Raw genomic sequence first — 20005 nt, forward strand, 5'->3', positions numbered from 1 at the left:
AGGTGACTCATGGAAGAGCATCACATAAATATTAAAAAATCTAATTTGCCAATTATCCTACTAAAACCTACTTACTGAGTTTCTAGAACCACTATCAAGTGAAGAATTTGAACATACTTTTCAACCTTCTAGGTATTGCTTCTGTGGCATTCTAAGGACAAGATTAGTCAAATTATAGCACATCCAGAGGAATTCAAGGAGCCATTCTTCCCACATTCCATTTGCAACTGAACCGGAAGAAATGCTAACAAGTGGAAGGGCCAGTTTATGGCTCAAGTGACACAAGTGGCTGCTTGTGACACTAAGCTGAGAAGGAAGTCATAGGAACCCAAATACAATATTTGCATACAGAAGGAATCATAATTAGTAGCAACAAATGACTCAGGAGAATGTATACAATAATAGAAGCAAAAAGTTCCACTAAATGTGTGTCTGTAAATGAGCCATTTGCGAAATAATTACAAACGTGTGGTTAAAAGCCATCCTTGATTTCAGAATGAAGTATTGTATTAATAGTACAAACATATTTAAAATGTAAGTTTTTTGCTCATGTCTTCATCTAATTGGGTTCAAATTACATCCAAGTCCAACCTTAACAAGAAACACAATTATACTTCAACAGTTACATGTTACTATTTACTGTACACTCATACCAATTAACGGAAGCATTCCATATGCTGTCCTCACATTTGGATGCAACACTGGAGTCCTCTCTGTAGCAAGGTATAATTTTCAATTTTTTTTTCAACCCCCCCCCCCCCCCCCCCCCACGGTCACCCATTTCCCTCAGTATCATCTAATAAATTTTGTCAAGACTGTCAATTCTCTCATCCAGTTCTTCACCCATATCAACTGGAGCACTGTACACTTCACTTTTAAGCTGACCCCTGACAGAAAAATCCAAAGGATCAGATCAGGTAATCAAGGCACCCTGGGAACCTATCCATCTATCACCATATTGGTGCACTAGATGTTGTCTTACATCAGCAGCAAAATGCGCCAGTCAGTGCCCATCATGCTTGTACAATATTCTCCATTGTTCAGTCACTGTAAAGAAACTTCTAAGGGAGAACTGATAGAGGTACTCAGGGTACCCTCCGCCACACACCGTCAGGTGGCTTGCGGAGTATGGATGTAGATGTAGAAACAGAGATTACTGTATAATAGGTGTAAAACAAAGTGTATGGCTATATATATATAGAGAGAGAGAGACGCCAAATGAAACACTTACCACAGTCAAAATACATGATGCTTTCAGTGACTACCAAAGCAGAATGTTGTCAAGTTATATTTCACAAAACACAAAGAAATTCTGGTCATATGTAAAGGCTGTTATTACCGTCAAACTTAGTATTCAGTTCCTAGGAAATGAGACAGGAACTGAAATTGAGGGTAGCAAAGCAGAAACTGAAATGCTCAAATCCATTTCTAAATGTTTCTTTACATAGGAAAATCCAGGAGAATTGCCCCAATTTAATGCTTGTACCACTGAAAAGATGAATGAAATAAGTAATAGTGTCAATGGAGTTGAGAAACTGCTGAAATCCGTAAAACTGAACAAATCTCCAGGGCCTGATAGAATCTCTATCAGATTTTATACCAAATTTGTGGCTCAGTTATTCCCTTTTCTAACTATAACTCATGTAGATCCTTTGCACAAAAAACCATGGCCAGTTCTTGGGAAAAGCACGGGTCACTCCTGTCTACAAGAACTGATCCACAAAACTACCATCCAATATTCTTGACATTGATTTGTTGTCCTGGGCTCAAACATAATGAGCTATCTTGAACAGAATGACCTCCTCCATGCTAACCAGCATGGATTCCGAAAATGTCGATCGTATGAAATGCAACTCTCACTTTTCTTATATGACGTACTGAAAGATTTGGATCAAAGCAGTCAGGTAGGTGCAGTATTTCTTGATTTCTGAAAAGGATTTGACTCAGTACCACACCTACACTTATTCTCAGAAGTATGATCATATAGAGTATCAAGTGAAATTTGTGACTGGATTGAGGACTTTTCGGCAGGGAGGATACAGCATGTTACCTTGGATGGAGAGTCATCGTCAGATGTAGGAGTGACTTCAGATGTGCCCCAGGGAAGTGTGTTTGGATCCTTGCTGTTCATGTTGTATATCAATGACCTTGACCTCAGACTTTTTGCAGATGATGCAGTTATCTGTGATGAAGTACTATCTGAAAGAAGCTGCATAAATATTCAGCCAAATAATGTGTGGAAAAATGTTCTTGAATCAATCCTGAGAAATGGTAGCATGTTAGGTGTGATACCTTCTGCCATGCTTTTCACAATGGTTAATGGACAATCTATGTAGAAGTAGACATCTGTTGTTAGATCGTAAGCGCTTGATCTGTAAATATGCAGTATGTAACGAAATGGTGGTTCACTCATTTCCTTCCGTGTTCTGTTGCTTTTAATGAGGGAACAACAGCAACATATTGACGTGTTTATCCACACTATCAGCAGTGTGAATGCTGCTACTGAAATACTGTAAGACTATGCCTTGTTTCAGAAAGTCAGATTTAGTCTTCAAAACCCGCAGCAACATATTACTGTAGCTATGACCTGTGTGTCTGTTTGGTGCCTTACATCTCTTGCACCATGCCTCACTGTTATGTTCTACATCTTCTTCAGCATTTCAGCCTGATACCTCAAAGGGGGAAGCTGACAAGCCATTGTCTGAGCTGTCCACCATCCCTCATATGCTTTTATACTTTCTTTGATGGAAAGAGCTGTTCTATTCATGGTCCTTATAGAGTCACATTCCTTCATTATAGTTCTTAAATTTTCTATACTTTCATTACTTATTTTGTTATTTTGCTTACATCAATGCATTCACATTCACATTCACTTTTGAAAAGCCCTCATCATGTTTCCGCCAATTAGTTACAGTTATTCCTTACCGTCTTATATGCTCCTGAAGCCAGCACATCAGCATAACTTAGATCAAGAATGTCAGTATGTACAACAAAACAAATCAGTTTTTAAGATACGGGACGACTGTCACATTATTTCCATGTCCAATGGCATTTGATGTACTTCTACCTGACTAGTGCACTCACTTATGTCCCTGCATGTAGTCTGACTGTATTTGTTGGCAAGTGTTAGTTTTTTATCTCTGATGATTACTGTAACACAATGTTGTCAAAGAAATCTGGTCATATGTAAAGGCTATTATTGGCATCAAAGTTAGTGCCAAGTTTGCAGCAAATGACACATGAACTGAAACTGAGGGTTGCAAAGCAGAATCTGAAATGCTTAACTCTGTTTTCAAATATTCTTTTACAAAGGAAAACCTAGGAGAATGCTCCAATTTAATCTTTATACCACTGAAAAGGTGAATGAAATAAGTATTGGTGTCAGTGATGTTGAGACACAGCAGAAATCATTAAAATTGAACAAAGCCCCAGGGCCCAATGGAATACCTATCAGATTCTATAATGAATTTGCAGCTGAGTTAGCCCCCTCTTCTAACTATAATCTGTTTTAGATCCTTTGAACAAAATACCATGCTTGGGTCTTGGAAAAAAGCACAGGTCACACCAGTCTACAAGATGGGTAGTAGAGGTGATCCGAAAAACTTCCACCCAATATCCTTGACATCTATTTATTGTAGAATCTTAGAACATATTATGAGCTCAAACATAATGAGGTATCTCAAACAGAATGAGCTCCTCAGCACCAAGCAGCATGGAATGAAAAGACATCAATCATGTGAAACCCCGCTCACACTTTTCTCACATGACATACTGAAACGTTTGGACCAAGGCAGGCAGGTAGAAGCAGTAATTCTTGATTTTTGAAAAGCGTTTGATTCTTTATATTGCATATTAATGACCTTACATAAAATATTATTAGTAACATCAGACTTTTTGCTGATAACACAGTTTTCTGTAATGAGGTAATGTCTGAAAAAAGCTGCATAAGTATTCAGTCAGCTCTTGATAAGGTTTCAAAGTGGTGCAGAAGTTGGAAAAAAGCTTTAAATTTTCAAAACTGTAAAATTTTGCACTTCACAAAAAACTATAATTTCAGTGAGGTACTGTGAAAATCGGCTCACTCATACAAAGACTTGGGCATAACACTTTGTAGGGATATGAAATGGAATGATCACATAGGCTTAGTCGTGGGTGAAGCAGGTGGCAGATTTTCATTTATTGATAGAATATTGGGGAAGTGGAATCAATCTACAAAGGAGATTGCTTACAAATCACTTATGTGACCAGTTCTAGAGTATAGCTCAAGTGTGGGACCCATACCAAATAGGACTACCAGGGGATGCAGAATGTATACAGAGAAGGCCAGCACAAATGCTCATAGGTTTGTTTGATCCATGGGAGAGTGTCACAGAGGCACTGAAACAAGTGAGCTGGGAGACTCTTGAAGATAGACGTAAACAATTATGATAAAGTTTATTAATAGAGTTCCAAGAACTGGTTTTAAATGATCACTCTAGGAATTTACTACAACCTCCTAGTATTGATCACATAGGGATCGTGAGGATAAGATTAGAATAATTAATGCATGCACAGAGGCATCCAAATGATCCTTCATCCTGCGCCCCATATGTGAATGGAATGGGAAGAAACCTTAATAACTGGTACTATGTGATATAACCTTTGCCATGCACATCATTGTGGTTTGCAGAGTATAGATGTAGATGTAGCTACAAGTGGTAGCCACATAGATTTAACTACAAAGGGCATTCAAAAAGTTTTGCACAGTCGTCTCTAATTTTTTTATTTTTTGCAGGAGGAGAATGAAATTGTTTGTGAACATACTTGGAACATTTAGCTGTAAGTTGGTGTATAAAAGTATTTTCTTTTATTTACAGGTGAGCCATAATGGACCGTGAAGTAGATGTCAGGTTGCGACAACTGTCAGTGATGGAGTTCCTCTTCAAGACCGGCAGTGACTCTGCTACATCAATTCACAGGAAGTTGCTCCCTGTTTACGGGGAGGACACAGTGGATTACAGTAGTATACAGCAGTGGTTGCAGAAGTTTAAAGATGGTGATTTCTTTCGACTGGACAATCCACGATGCAGTAGACCATCGACGGCAGTGAGTGATGTGAATAAGGAGACCATTGATCAAATCATCCAAAATGACAGATATGTGATGACATGACAGCTTGCTGAAATGACTCATTTGTCATTGGGTAGTGTTGTATCACTGGTACAGTCACTAGGGTACAGAAAAATCTGTGCTCGTTGGGTGTCTAGATTCTTGACAAGAGAAATGAATACACATTCTTCCTCATTGTCGATGGTCTACCACATCATGGATTGTCCAGTAGAGAGAAATCACCTTCTTTAAACCTCTGCAACCACCACTGAATACTGCTGCAATCCAATGTGTCCTCCCCATAAACAGGGAGCAACTTCCTGTGAATCCTTGTGGCAGTCATCGCCACTTTTGAAGAGGAACTCCTTCACCAACAGTTGTTGCAACCTGACATCTACTTCTCGGTCCATTATGGCCCACCTGTAAATAAAAGAAAATACTTTTATGTACCAACTCATAGCTAAATGTTCCAAGCATGTTCATGAAAAATTTTATTCTCCTCCTGCAAAAAAAAAAAAAAATTAGAGACGACGGTGCGACTTTTTGAACACCCTTTGTATTACATTGAAATAATAAAGTTACATAAATAATTTTTTGTTTGCAGACAGGCACAATTGAAAAACACTTACATATAGCTTTTGGTCACAGCCTTCATCAGTAAAAGAGAGACACACACCTTTCACACACGAAAGCAAGCACAACTCACGCACGACTGCTAACTCCTGCATCTTGGGTCAGAATACTCTTGGAGAAAGGAATCTGGGGCATTAGATGCAGCATCAACAATGCATGTGGTCATGAAGTCTGAATTGTGTGCAGACAATTGTTGATACAGTGTGGCTCGGAGGTAGATATGGTTTGGAAGGTAGTGAATAAACACAGGAAAGGATAGGAAGAATGGACACTGAGAAGAGTAGTGCTATAGAGAAGAGTAACAAAGGAAAATATCACAGGGCTGTAGGATGGAAGAAAGGATTTTGGCAAATATTGAACAATGGAAAATTCAGGTAGGAATATCAACAATGTAGGAAAAGACAGATTGCTATTTACCCTAAAGAAGACATGTCAAGTTGCAGACAGACACAATTAAAAGACAATTACATATAGCTTTCAGCCACAGCCTTCATCAGTAAAAGAGAGATGTACACCATTCACACACAGAAGCAAGCATACCTCACTCACACATGATCACCAACTCCAGCTTCTCAGGCTGGAATGCTGGAGCTGGCGGTGATATTTGCATGATTTGTTTCCTTGTGTGTGTAAATGGTGTATATCTCTATTTTTACTGATGAAGGCTGTGGCCAAACCTATACGCAAGTGTCTTTTAATTGTGCCTGTCTTCAACTTCATGTGTCTTATTTACAGTGAGTGGCAATCAATCTTTTTCTACATTGTTGATATTCCTAATTTGAGTTTCCATTGTTTAATTTTTTTGTTTGGTTGCAGATACATATCTGCAGTCTTGGTAAACACTGAAATTCTGATGCCACAGTATCATATCATGCCACAATAGGAGCAAAACATGTTACAGCCCATAGACAAAGTGTAATATCATGTGGTAATTAATTTTCTGCATTTTAAGGAGAAGAAAGTTGCAAAATTCCATGCTGAGTTGGTGGGACAGAGTTGTTAGGTGGTGAAAATGCTTCCATTATACTCAAGCAAGTCTGAATGATAAAGAACAAAGTGGCAGACCACCTCTCTGTGAAGAACTGGGAATTGCAATAGACATGGGGGCTATGGTGCTTGAAGACCAGCATATTGCAATTGAGGAAAAAGTGAAAATTGTAAAATTCAGTCTTGGATTAGTTTACATGTTGCACAAGTCAGACCTGGTAGGAATGTCCTGGTGGTCTAGTGATACATAACATATATGGAAACTAAAGGACCAGGGACTGAATCCTGGTTGGACCATCTCTCAGTGATGTGAAAATCTGCAAGGGAGAACACGTTGTTCAGATTCCACATTAAACTGTAGTCCCCTTTCCCCATTACTATTACTAGAATAGGTTGGGGACAAGAAAGTTGGCGAAATGGTATCTGAAGCCAGATTTTGTTGGCTTGTGTCAGTGCCTAGGAATGTTGATGTTCATCCTGCATATGGTCTCATCTTAATATTTATTCTTTCTACTGGCTAAATACTTTATATTATGTTGTTCTTACCATAGATCAAGGAGACAAAGATATAAAGATTTACAACTGTCAATATTTTGATTTTAGTGAAGAAAGGGTGGCATGGTACTTTGGGGCCAACCTTAAATATTATCAATAGTACATCATTGATATGTAGATAATGATGGTAGTGTAGTCAAATTGCATGGTACAGTTACAGTCATAAGTTAATAACAGAATAACAGACAGTTGGTGTTCACATTTGCATCATGGTGACAGGGTTGGGGAAAGGGGGGGGGGGGGGGGAAGGGGGCTTAACAGCCTAGCAACAGGAAGGGCATGTGGCCACCCCTTAAATTAATCATACCAAATCTACTAATAACCACATCAGTCCTCTGCCAATATGGGACAAAGGGACAAGAAGTCATTCTATTTCACAGATTATTAACAAAATTGGAGTATTATGGTGGAAGTATTAACATCGACATTGTACATACTGTAATCTGCCGAGCACTGTTGGCAAGCAGGGTGTGCTCAGGCCTTGCGAGGCAAACTGAGGAGCTACTTGATTGAGAATTAGCGGCTCCAGTCTTGTAAATTGACTTACGGCTGGGAGAGTGGTGTGCTGACCACATGCCCCTCCATATTTTCATCCTGTGGGCTGAGGATGACATGGTGACTGGTTGGTACCATTAGGCCTTCCAAGGCCTGTTCGGATGGAGTTTAGTTTTAGTCCATATCATAAAACTCTTATATTGTAACATGGGTGAAACTTGATATACATTTTGAAGGCATTCACTTTATGGGAGTTTCCTGTTATCTTGGAATGTCAATGTCTACCTTATATCTGGTGTTGTGTTTTTGTTTATTGGTTTTTGGGACATGCCCATACAGCTGACTCAACAGTGGAAAGTCAATTATGATGATGCTAACATAAGGACAACACAACACTTCATCCCCGAGTAGAGAAAATTTCCGACCTGGTTGGGAATCAAACATAGGCCCATTCATTTAACAATCCACATTGGTACAGTGTCGATATGGCTACTAAACATTTATTAAAAATAAAACATAGTGACTTATCAAACATGTGTGTTACTTTGGATCACAAGAGATTCTCTCTTTGGTTTCAAAGTACCTCAACTGATACTTTGCAGCTACTTAGGGGGTTGTCAGTGTTGTGTTTGTGAATTGTTTCCCTGATGATATATTCTTTAATGTTGTTTCTGATAGAGTGGAGACAAGCAGATATACAGATTCACAATTGTTAGTATCCTAAGGATGGAGGGCATCAGTGCTCTATAGGGTCAGCTTTGCATATTGCTTCAAAAATTTTAAAATTTTTTTTTATGTTATTGATATGAGTAGGTGATGTGAGATACATGACTGAAGATGACTGAAGGGGCATGAAATATGTCACATGGAGATTATTATTACTGGCCACATCTTTCAGTTTCCACATGAGGTCTGACATTTATGAGAACTTTTTAGAAACTTGATTGACATGCTCTTCCCAATTGAGTTTGTTGTTCATATGCATCCCAAAGAGTTTGACACATTTACTTTCTATATTCTCAGACAATCCTAACATAAGCTTTGGGTTTTGTTTGGATTACAAATAAGTTTATTGGCTGCAAACCAATTTAATGCAGAGGTAAAAGTTTCTTGCATAATCTTATCAAGAGTTGGGATGCTGTGATGGAAAGTAAGTAAAGTTATACCATCAGCATAGCAGATTAAAATTGGTGAAACACTATGGGGGAGCTCATTGATAGTCACAATTAAAAAGAAGGGGCCTAGGACTGAGTCCTGTGAAGCACTCACAACATTTTTTACTAAGGAGGATGTCTATTTTTAATGGAGACAAACTGTCTTCTGTTGTTTAGATAGGAACAAATTACTGCTAACGTAGAGTTTTTACATGATAATACTCCAATTTGGTTAGTAATATCTTAAAAGGTATGCAATGTCACTGACATTGTCTTCTTTTTCTTGCATATTAGATCCACATTGGTACAGTGTCGATATGGCTACTAACAGATTTGACATGTTTAAGGGGTGGCTGCATGCCCTTCCTGTTGCCAACTTGTTACCCCTCCACCCCCCCCCCCCCCCCCTACACCCCCACCTCTCCTCCAGGATGAAAAATGTGCATCCAATCCAAATTGTCTGTGTATAGTGCTATTTATGTGGAAGTGAGCATAAGATTTATTTCTTTTTCTCTTTTTTATACTTTCCTTTCTTCACCTGCCCTAAATGTTTGGGAATCATGTAAGTGAGGTGGATCTTCTCTTCCAGCCTGTTATTCACTTCGGAGGATGTGGAAAACTGCCTAAAAACCATCCAGGCTGGCCAACGTACAAAACCTTGTTGTTAATCTGCCGATCCCAGATTCAATCCACCATCTCCCCATCTTACAAGCAGTGCTTTAATATGCATGGCTATCTGGGCAGGTTACATAATACAAGTAACATCAGCTTTTGAAAACTGTTGAAGTCTGGTCAGTAGTGTGTAGAAGAGCTGCAGTGGTATTTTTTACCTAGCTGAAATCCATTGATTAATTGAATGTACATGAGTGATTCAAATACTTCTGAGAACATTGGCACAACAGAAACTTGTTGAGAACACTGGCACAACGAAAACTGGTTGGTAGTTCCGAAGAGTTGCTTATCAACCTTTCTGAATACAGGGATAACTTTGAGACTTTGAGTGAATCCAGAAAAATTCCATACACTAAACATTTATTAAAAATAAAACATAGTGACTTATCAAATGAAGTATTCTTGTAACAACATAATTAGACATCCAGAAGCAGTCCATACTTTTGAAATTAGATAATTTAGAAACAGTTTTACAGCCTCCAAGTTCTGGACAAACTGCTTCATGTAAGGGTTGTCATACAACTCCAAGAGTAGCTTGATCTTCACATTAGTGTGATAAGCATTCTCAGTCTAATACTTGATGATGTCATCAGTTGTCTGATTGTGGTTGTGGTCCATACTGTTACATACTTCTCCAGGCAAGAAAACTGAATTTTGAATGATTGTTAAAGCTGTAGAAAATTGCCGAGAATATACTAAGGAATAAGTAACAAAAACTGAAGGTATTAAATGGTGTGTATAATAAATTTGTTCAATGTCACATTTATTTATAGTTACTAGGAAATACTATCTCAAGTCTTCTTGAAGCATGCAACACTGTGCATGCATGCAGATGGCTAGCACTGCATGAGATGTACAATGGTAGAGTCTTCCAATGAAGCAGCCAATCATAATGCAGGAATATATGTAGGGAAACTGATAATTAAAGATGTGAACTTCATTAACAGGTCAAAGGCTTTTATTAGGACCTTCGCTACAGTGTTGTCTTTCAGAAATTTCTTCCAACTTATTGATTTCCAATGTTCTCTCTGAGAAATAAAGAAAAGTTAATTACTATAACAATTCAGTCTTCTTACACCTCCAAGAGATGCAAGTGAAATACAGGAGCATATAGTCCTGAAGCATGCATGTAACTGTTCGTTTTTACAATAATACTTCAAGTTTTGCTATTTTTTTGTGGCATTAGCATGTGGAGCTTCTTCCAGTAGTTGTTTCTAATATCAGTGATAATGACACTGAAAGCTCTAGCTGTGATAATCACATAAAACAATTTCCACAGTGAAAATATTATTGGTTGTATAAGTTGCTCTGAAGGAACATTTGATTCTTGTGAGCATGATTATTAATGAGTATATAAATTAACAAAATAATTAATGCCAGCACATCAGATGCATTTTCATTTCAATTTTACAGATCACAGAATATACTGCATGATGGTGCTGGTCAGATCACTTAAATGAGGTTAATGAGGTAGCTGCAGCACAGTATCGTGAGGAACAAAACACACACACACACAAATGTGACACCTCGGAAACCTTCAATACATCTTGAAAACCTTCAAAAGTGCTACACAGATTTTATCAGTTCATTTGTTAAATGTGCTCCATCTTAGGAGTCTGGACACAGGTTATGCACATACAGATATCATATCCACAGCTGCCTCTTTATTTGTTCACTTTGCACCAGTTACATGTGGTATTTGTCGATTGATGATACCATTTCACTGGTAACTGGTTATGTAGATCTTGTAATGTCTTCGAATGTTGGATTGGTGTTTTTGTTTGGTCCTGAAACATCAAGAAGTGAAGAGACTTTATATGTTTAGCTGCTTCAGAAAAAAATCATGAACAAGCATGTTAGTGGAATAACACTTCTTCATACTATGTTTCTATGTAATGTGACAGGAAGAGTGATAGAGAGAGAACACTGTCTCCATTTTAGTGTGAATGGGGGAAGATACACAGTGCGTTGAATCATTTTACAGTTGCCTAGTCAGTACAATTCTATTATTGTATTTGTCTTACAATGTTTTGTACTGTAAATGATATTGTTTGCAGACACGAAACATTTCTAATGTTAGCAGGACCGGTAAATTACCAATGCGTATAGCCTACGACTAAGACACCTTATACTTGTAACCTTGAACAATACTTACTATTTCTACGTTAATGGAAAGTTCTGACAGAATATAAATAATTTAGGAGTAAAGGTAACAAATCACCTAAAGTAGAGACATTGAGTCATTGACAGGCACATAAACAAGACATAAAACATGCTAGCTTTCAGATGAATCCTTTTCAAACTAGAGTACACATACATGATTGCTGCCCCTCCTCCTTGCATCCCCCCTCAGACACACACAAACACACATGTATTTACAGCTACAGTGCACTGTCTGAACACACAAGACCAGTACTGCAGTTCTAGAGGCTGCCTGGGGTGAGTGGTTGTGTTGGATGGAGTGGAAACAAGGGGAAAGGATCTGGGGAATGGGAGGGATGATTGGGGAAGGGTGGCTGACATCTTGGAGGGAGGCAGCAGATGTACAGGGCAGGAATGCAAGAGGGAGGAGAGGCAACTGGTGCAGGGGATAGAAGAGTGATGTGCAGGCACCGGTGTTGGTCAAGTTCTTGCAATGTATGATGATCAAGGCATGGGGAGTATGTTGGGAGATGGTTATAGAACAGAGGAAGGGGAGACTGGGAAGGAGGCTGCATGAAGTGAGAGTCATGGGGCAGGGTGGAGGCATATGTGCCTGTGTGTGTGTGTGTGTGTGTGTGTGTGTGTGTGTGTGTGTGTGTGTGTGTGTGTGTGTGTGTTTCTCTTATTTTTAATGTATTAATCGTTAACTTATGTACTTTTCACATAAAGGAACTACTTGACCATACATTGTGCTCTTACAAAGTAAATAACTAACAGTTAATACAATAAATATTACTACTGTGAATGTCGTTCTTTCATTAAGAACATTGATAAGGTGCATTTAGTCACAGGTGGAATTAAATAGAGTAGTCAACTGTACATTAACAACATATCAAAGTAATCTTATTTGTCACTGAGTTTCAACACTGAGGGCCTAGTATATTTATTTCATACCTGAGGTCAGTTGATGAGCTAGTAAAATAGTTTCATAACTTCAGAATGAAGTATTTATTTGATGACAGCAAGATGATGTAGAAAAAGAATGTGAAACTTCAATTGGGCAACATAAAACAATACAAAGTTCTGCTATCCATTACTTTTTGTGACACATTGCATAAATTTTAAAACTATAAATAATAAAATTTTGAAAAAAATTCCTTACCAATATAGCTAAGCAACACTGGAAGAAAAATCAGCCCATGTGTTGCTCCTATCAGCACGATTCCAAGATACATTCGGAAATAGAAGATTTGGAAGATCTCAGTCTTAGCAAAAGCCAGCACAAAAATACCAACAATTTTTGTCAGCGTGATTCCTGACAGTACCTGCAACAGATATTTGATTGATTAATAACATATTATGTTACATTTTAACACATTTTAAATGATTTCCTACAGCTATGTCTGTACTTTCAATATCAATGGTGGACTGTCAGAAGGATTATTATTAATTTCTCTTATGCAAAGTGCACTCAACATAAAATTCACAATGGCTCTGGAATTAAGTAAAGTGCTACTATAGCCAATTAAGACATATACCTTACATATCTGGTAAGTATTTCAGAATAAGTTAATCAGGTTATATGTACAATGTGGTTTCAGTTGCCTGAGACTGCAGTCGAGTGTGTGAGTTGTGTACGTGTACGTGTGTGTGTGTGTGTGTGTGTGTGTGTGTGTGTGTGTGTGTGTGTGTGTGTTTGCGCGTGCACATGTGTCTATTGATGAAGGCCAATGGCTGAAAGCTTTCATTGTGAGAGTCTTTTTGTTGTGCCTATCTGCGACTCAGCATCTCCACTGTATGGTGAGTAGCAACTTTCCTTCTCATAATGCTGTAAAATTAATTCAGCTGTCAGTTTTGTGCACAACAGAACAGGCTGACTTGTTCCACATCCCAGAAGGATCTCCTTCATGATGAGATTAATGGATTATGATGATGGAAGATGGGGAAGGAATCCAGTATGCACTCTTGTAGTGCCTCGAGAATTTTGGGGTAAATTCTAGAGACACTCAGTCATCCACCATCTTGAATATTCGACATTTTAAGTATGAGTGTGGGAGAGTGGAGATGTATCTACCACGCCACCAGTTTTTGTATGTGCAGGATGGACATATATATCGGGAGAATACTGCAATCGTGGCAGTCGATCAGTGCAGAAAAGTGTTTGCCGCTTGCACAATAGGAACTGTATGTGACGTACAAGAAGTAAACATGCATTATTCTTTGATGGTGTAATGATTGTAATTGTTATGAACAAATAAAATATGAATTGATTTGAGACTCTTAATTCGGGTGTTGGACATGCCAAAAGCAAGAACTGTCTTTGAAATTCTGGTGGTTATTAAACTCACCACATTGTAAATATACTTAATTGTATCTGACAGTTAAAGATACAATTGACTTGCAAGAATTTGTATTCTTATGTGATACTTGTGGAAATGGAAATGTACCAGAAATGAATTGAAAGTATTATGAGTGTACATAGTAATTTCAAGATCAGAGAGGGAGAGGGTGAAGAATTCTTTTTTATCCCTCTAACCAGCATTATTCCTTCAGAGAAGAAGTTGTGGAGATCAATGCAGCCGTGTATCCAGAGAAGAGGTTTGCCTGAATGTTTCCAGTAAGTCATTTGTAGTAAGAGAAGTGTGAAGTTCGCAATCCAGCTTTGCATCGCTTCTCTTGTCGCCAAACTCTTAGCCTCCGTGTGCATGCCAGGAGGAGTTATTCCAGATGCAGAATGGGTGCTTTTGGATGCTACAAAGAGCACAGGGTGCAGCCAACTGCAGTTGGTGGCTCATGTCATTATTAACTATGTGTGTTACTTTGGATCACAAGAGATTCTCTCTTTGGTTTCAAAGTACCTCAACTGATACTATTATAGTTGGTGGTGACTTCAATCTAACCTCAATATGTTGATGAAAATATATGTTTAAAGCCAGTGGTGCACATAAAAAGTCATCCAAAACATACTGAATGCTTTCTCCAAAAATTATTTTGAACAAAAATCAAACAATGGAAAATCCAGGATGAAATGTAACAACATTATGAGAAGGCAAGTTGCTGCTCAACATGTACTGGAGATGCTGAGTCACAGATAGGCACAACAAAAAGACTCTCACAATTAAAGCTTTCAGCTATTAAGGCCTTTATCAACAACAAACACACATACAGGCAGCACTCCGTGGTTTCAGATGCCTGAGACTGCAGTCGTGTGTGTGAGTTGTGTGCGTGTGTGTGTGTGTGTGTGTGTGTGTGTGTGTGTGTGTGTGTGTGCATTGTTGATGAAGGCCTTAATAGCTGAAAGCTTTAAGTGTGAGTCTTTTTGTTGTGCCTATCTGCGACTCAGCATCTCCGTTATAATATGGTGCATTATTTTGAACAATTAGTTCAAGAACTTACTTGAAGTGTAAATGGTTGTAAAAACATATGTGGCCTGTTAGCAACAAATAATCCCTGAGCAAATAGGGAGCATCATGATGGATACAGGTATTAGTAACCACAAGGTTGTTGTAGTGAGACTGAACACCATAACATCTAAACCCACCGAAAATAAATACAAAATATATCTATTAAAAAAAAAAAAAAAAAAATGATGCCTTCCTAAGAGACAGGCACCATTGCTTCCGATCTGACTATTTCAGCATAGACCAGATGTGATTTGAATTCAAAAAATAGTATTGACTGCAGTTGAGAGATATATACCAAATAAATTAATAACAGGTGGTACTAATCCTCCATGGTACACAAAACAGGTCAGAACATTGTTAGAGAAACAATGAAAACATAATGCCAAATTTCAAAGCATGCATAATCTCCAAGGCTGATGAAGTTCTACAGAACCTCAAAATTTAGTGTGAACTTCAATACTTCAATGCAAGATGCTTTCAACAGTTTCCACAATGAAACTCTTTATCAAAATCTGGTAGAAAATGCAGAGATATTCCAGTTGTCTGTAAAGTACACCAGTGGCAAATGCAGTCAATCCCTTCACTGTCCAATAAAAATGGTCATGTTACTGATAAAAGTGCCACTAAAGCAGTCATTAAACACAGTTTTCTGAAATTCCTTCACCAGAGAAAAATAAATAAGTAATCAAGAACATCTGCCGACAAGAGTGACTTAAAAGTAGATATCCACAGTGTAGCAGAGCAGCTTAAATCAGTTATAAAGATACAGTCTCCAGTCCAGATTCGATACCAGTCCACTTTCTTTCAGTGTATGCTGAAACAATAGCTCCATACCTAGCAATAATATATAACTACTCGCTCACCTAAAAATCTGTACATAAAGACTGGAAAGTCAAACCAACACCTAAGAAAGAAAATAGAAATAATCTACAGAATTACAGACCAATACCACTAACATTTGAGAAATATTGAATTTAATTGATGAAAGGAGAAAATGTAAAAATGCAGTAAATGAAGCAGGCAAAAAGGAATACAAACGTCTCAAAAATGAGATCGACAGGAAGTGCAAAATGGCTAAGCAGGGATGGCTAGAGGACAAATGTAAGGATGTAGAGGCTTATCTCACTAGGGGTAAGATAGATACTGCCTACAGGAAAATTAAAGAGACCTTTGGAGATAAGAGAACCACTTCTATGAACATCAAGAGCTCAGATGGAAACCCAGTTCTAACCAAAGAAGGGAAAGCAGAAAGGTGGAAGGAGTATATAGAGGGTCTATACAAGGGCGATGTACTTGAGGACAGTATTATGGAAATGGAAGAGGATGTAGATGAAGATGAAATGGGGGATACGATACTGCGTGAAGAGTTTGACAGAGCACTGAAAGACCTGAGTCGAAACAAGGCTCCCGGAGTAGACAACATTCCATTGGAACTACTGACGGCCTTGGGACAGACTTCAACAAGAATATAATAATTCCAATCCCAAAGAAAGCAGGTGTTGACAGATGTGAAAATTACCGAACAGTCAGTTTAATAAGCCACAGCTGCAAAATACTAACACGAATTCTTTACAGACGAATGGAAAAACTAGTAGAAGCCGACCTCGGGGAAGATCAGTTTGGATTCCGTAGAAATACAGGAACACGTGAGGCAATACTGACCTTACGACTTATCTTAGAAGAAAGAGTAAGGAAAGGCAAACCAACGTTTCTAGCATTTGTAGACTTAGAGAAAGCTTTTACAATGTTGACTGGAATACTCTCTTTCAGATTCTGAAGGTGGCAGGGGTAAAATACAGTGAGCGAAAGGTTATTTACAATTTGTACAGAAACCAGATGGCAGTTATAAGAGTCAAGGGACATGAAAGGGAAGCAGTTGTTCGGAAGGGAGTAAGACAGGGTTGTAGCCTCTCCCCGATGTTATTCAATCTGTATATTGAGCAAGCAGTAAAGGAAACAAAAGAAAAATTCGGAGTAGGTATTAAAATCCATGGAGAAGAAATAAAAACTTTGAGGTTCGCCGAAGACATTGTAATTCTGTCAGAGACAGCAAAGGACTTGGAAGAGCAGTTGAACGGAATGAATAGCGTCTTGAAAGGAGGATATAAGATGAACATCAACAAAAGCAAAATGAGGATAATGGAATGTAGTTGAATTAAGTCGGGTGATGCTGAGGGAATTAGATTAGGAAATGAGACTCTTAAAGTAGTAAAGGAGTTTTGCTATTTGGGAAGCAAAATAACTGATGATGGCCAAAGTAGAGAGGATATAAAATGTAGACTGGCAATGGCAAGGAAAGCGTTTCTGAAGAAGAGAAATTTGTTAACATCGAGTATAGATTTAAGTGTCAGGAAGTCTTTTCTGAAAGTATTTGTATGGAGTGTAGCCATGTATGGAAATGAAACATGGACGATAAATAGTTTGGACAAGAAGAGAATAGAAGCTTTCGAAATGTGGTGCTACAGAAGAATGCTGAAGATTAGATGGGTAGATCACATAACTAATGAGGAAGTATTGAATAGGATTGGGGAGAAGAGAAGTTTATGGCACAACTTGACCAGAAGAAGGGATCGGTTGCTAGGACATGTTCTGAGGCATCAAGGGATCACCAATCTAGTATTGGAGGGCAGCGTGGAGGGTAAAAATCGTAGAGGGAGACCAAGAGATGAATACACTAAGCAGATTCAGAAGGATGTAGGTTGCAGTAGGTACTGGGAGATGAAGAAGCTTGCACAGGATAGAGTAGCATGGAGAGCTGCATCAAACCAGTCTCAGGACTGAAGACCACAACAACAACAACAACAACCACTAACATCAATTTGCAGTATGATTTTGAAACATATACTGAGTTCGAACATTATGAATTACCTTGAAGAAAATGATTTATTGACAAATAGCCTATTCGGATTCAGAATATATCATTCTTGTGAAACAATTAATAAGTGATGGTGGTCGAAGTAGAGAGGATGGACATATATATCGGGAGAATACTGCAATCGTGGCAGTCGATCTATTCACATTGTGTGTCTATGGAACATAGTTATGTGACTGGGTTTGTGATTTCCTGTCAGAAAGGTCACAGTTTGTAGTAACTGAAAGAAAGTCATCAAGTAAAACAGAAGTAATATCTGACATTCCCCAGGGAAGTGTTACAGGCCCTCTGCTGTTCCTAATCTACATAAACAGTTTAGTAGACAATCTGAGCAACCCTCTTACATTGTTTGCAGGTGATGCTCTCATTTATCATCTTTTCAAGTCATCAGATGATCAAAACCAACTGCAAAACAATTTAGACAAGATATCTGTTTAGAGACTGCTTACACTATGCTTCTCTGCCAACTTCTAGAATATTGCCATGTGGTGTGGAATCTGCATTACTAGGACTGACAGATGACATCTGAAAGGTTCAGAGAAGGGCAGCTCATTTTGTATTATCACAAAGTAGGGATGAGACTACCACAAATATGATACATGAACTGGGTTGGCAATCATTGAAACAAAAGTGTTTTTCATTGGGCAGGATTTTCTCATGGAATTTCAATCACCAACTTTCTCTTCAGAGCATGAAATTATTTTGTTGATGACCACGTACATAGGGAGAAATGACCATCATCATAAAATAAGAGAAATCAGAGCTTGCACAGAGAGATTTAAATGCTCATTTTTCCCATGAACTGTAAGAGCGTAGAACAGTAGAGAAACAGCTTGGAGGTGGTTCGACGAGGCATCTAACAGAAATTTGACTGTGAATTGCAGTGTAATCATGTAGATGTAGATGTATGGTTTGAAGAATTTCCACCAGGCCCAGAGTCCTTTATGAGGATTGGTGAGTATGGAAAATTTTCAACACCACTAGTAATGTTGATAATACCATTAAATTTTACAAAGATACAACTGAGTGGAAGCAATTTGAAATGAATTTCCCCTGTAAAATTAGCATTTAAACCTTAATTTTTTGTTTTTAATTTTAGTCTGAATGCCATCACCATTATTTCCTAGACACTAGCTTCAGTGCACTCACACTCTTAACCCAGAAAAACTCACTTTATGTGGTCTAGCCACAATTCTAAGCAGTGCATTAAACCTAGTTTTAGAAGCTCCAAGGTATTACTACGATATAAGGGAATAAATTTTCCTTCAGTAATTATTCTTTTAGTAGCATTTTCTCCAATATATTATCAATTGTTTGGCCAAACTTATATTTTACTGTGGTTAAGTGTTTTGATTTCTGTTTGACTTATATTAGGACTACCTCCTTATCCAGCAACTGAACCACTAAATTTTCTGGTTTTATTTTATTTTATATAACAACATACAGGTGAGAAACAGATTTCTGCAAGTGAAGGCATTGTAATGCTATGCAAGAACTATGACCATAAGATACTGAAATATTCTTCAAAAATGAGTAATACAAACTACTTGTACATTTAATGAAGTTTGTGGTCATGAGTAATTAATCAAATGTTAAGCACACACATACAAGAATCTATTTAGTATTTAAGGGTATCAACTTCTGTGAGCCTGGTAACACTTACTGAGCTGCCAATCTTAGTAAGAGCATCTGCTGCTCGTTTATTGCTCCCTGAAAGAGTGGAAACAGTGTAAGCCCGTACAATGTGACTGCAGAATTCCACAGCTATACCAACACCCTGTGGGATAAAAAAATGTACATGTTGAGTAACAGAAATATAGCAAAATGTATGCATTTATCAACTGCCATACATCAATACTCTCAAAATGGAATAGGCACTGAGCAGCTGCTAGCACACACACACACACACACACACACACACACACACACACACACACACACACACGCAGAGAGAGAGAGAGAGAGAGAGAGAGAGAGAGAGAGAGAGAGAGAGAGAGAGAGAG

At 38.2% G+C, this 20005-nt stretch overlaps 1 protein-coding gene across 1 annotated transcript in view; it reads right to left on the reverse strand.

Annotated features, from left to right (window-relative positions):
• The window catches only part of LOC124775518 (NPC intracellular cholesterol transporter 1 homolog 1b-like), a 135749-nt gene that overhangs the window by 4606 nt on the left and 111138 nt on the right, over window positions 1–20005 (reverse strand). Inside the window, exons 21-22 of the mRNA XM_047250351.1 lie at window positions 19666–19779; window positions 12889–13051 (exon numbers count right to left, since the gene is read on the reverse strand). Coding sequence (XP_047106307.1) covers window positions 12889–13051; window positions 19666–19779 — 277 coding nt within the window. The remainder of the gene's footprint in view (window positions 1–12888; window positions 13052–19665; window positions 19780–20005) is intronic.

This window comes from Schistocerca piceifrons, chromosome 2 (genome assembly GCF_021461385.2).
Source record: "Schistocerca piceifrons isolate TAMUIC-IGC-003096 chromosome 2, iqSchPice1.1, whole genome shotgun sequence".
Classification (NCBI taxonomy): domain Eukaryota; kingdom Metazoa; phylum Arthropoda; class Insecta; order Orthoptera; family Acrididae; genus Schistocerca; species Schistocerca piceifrons.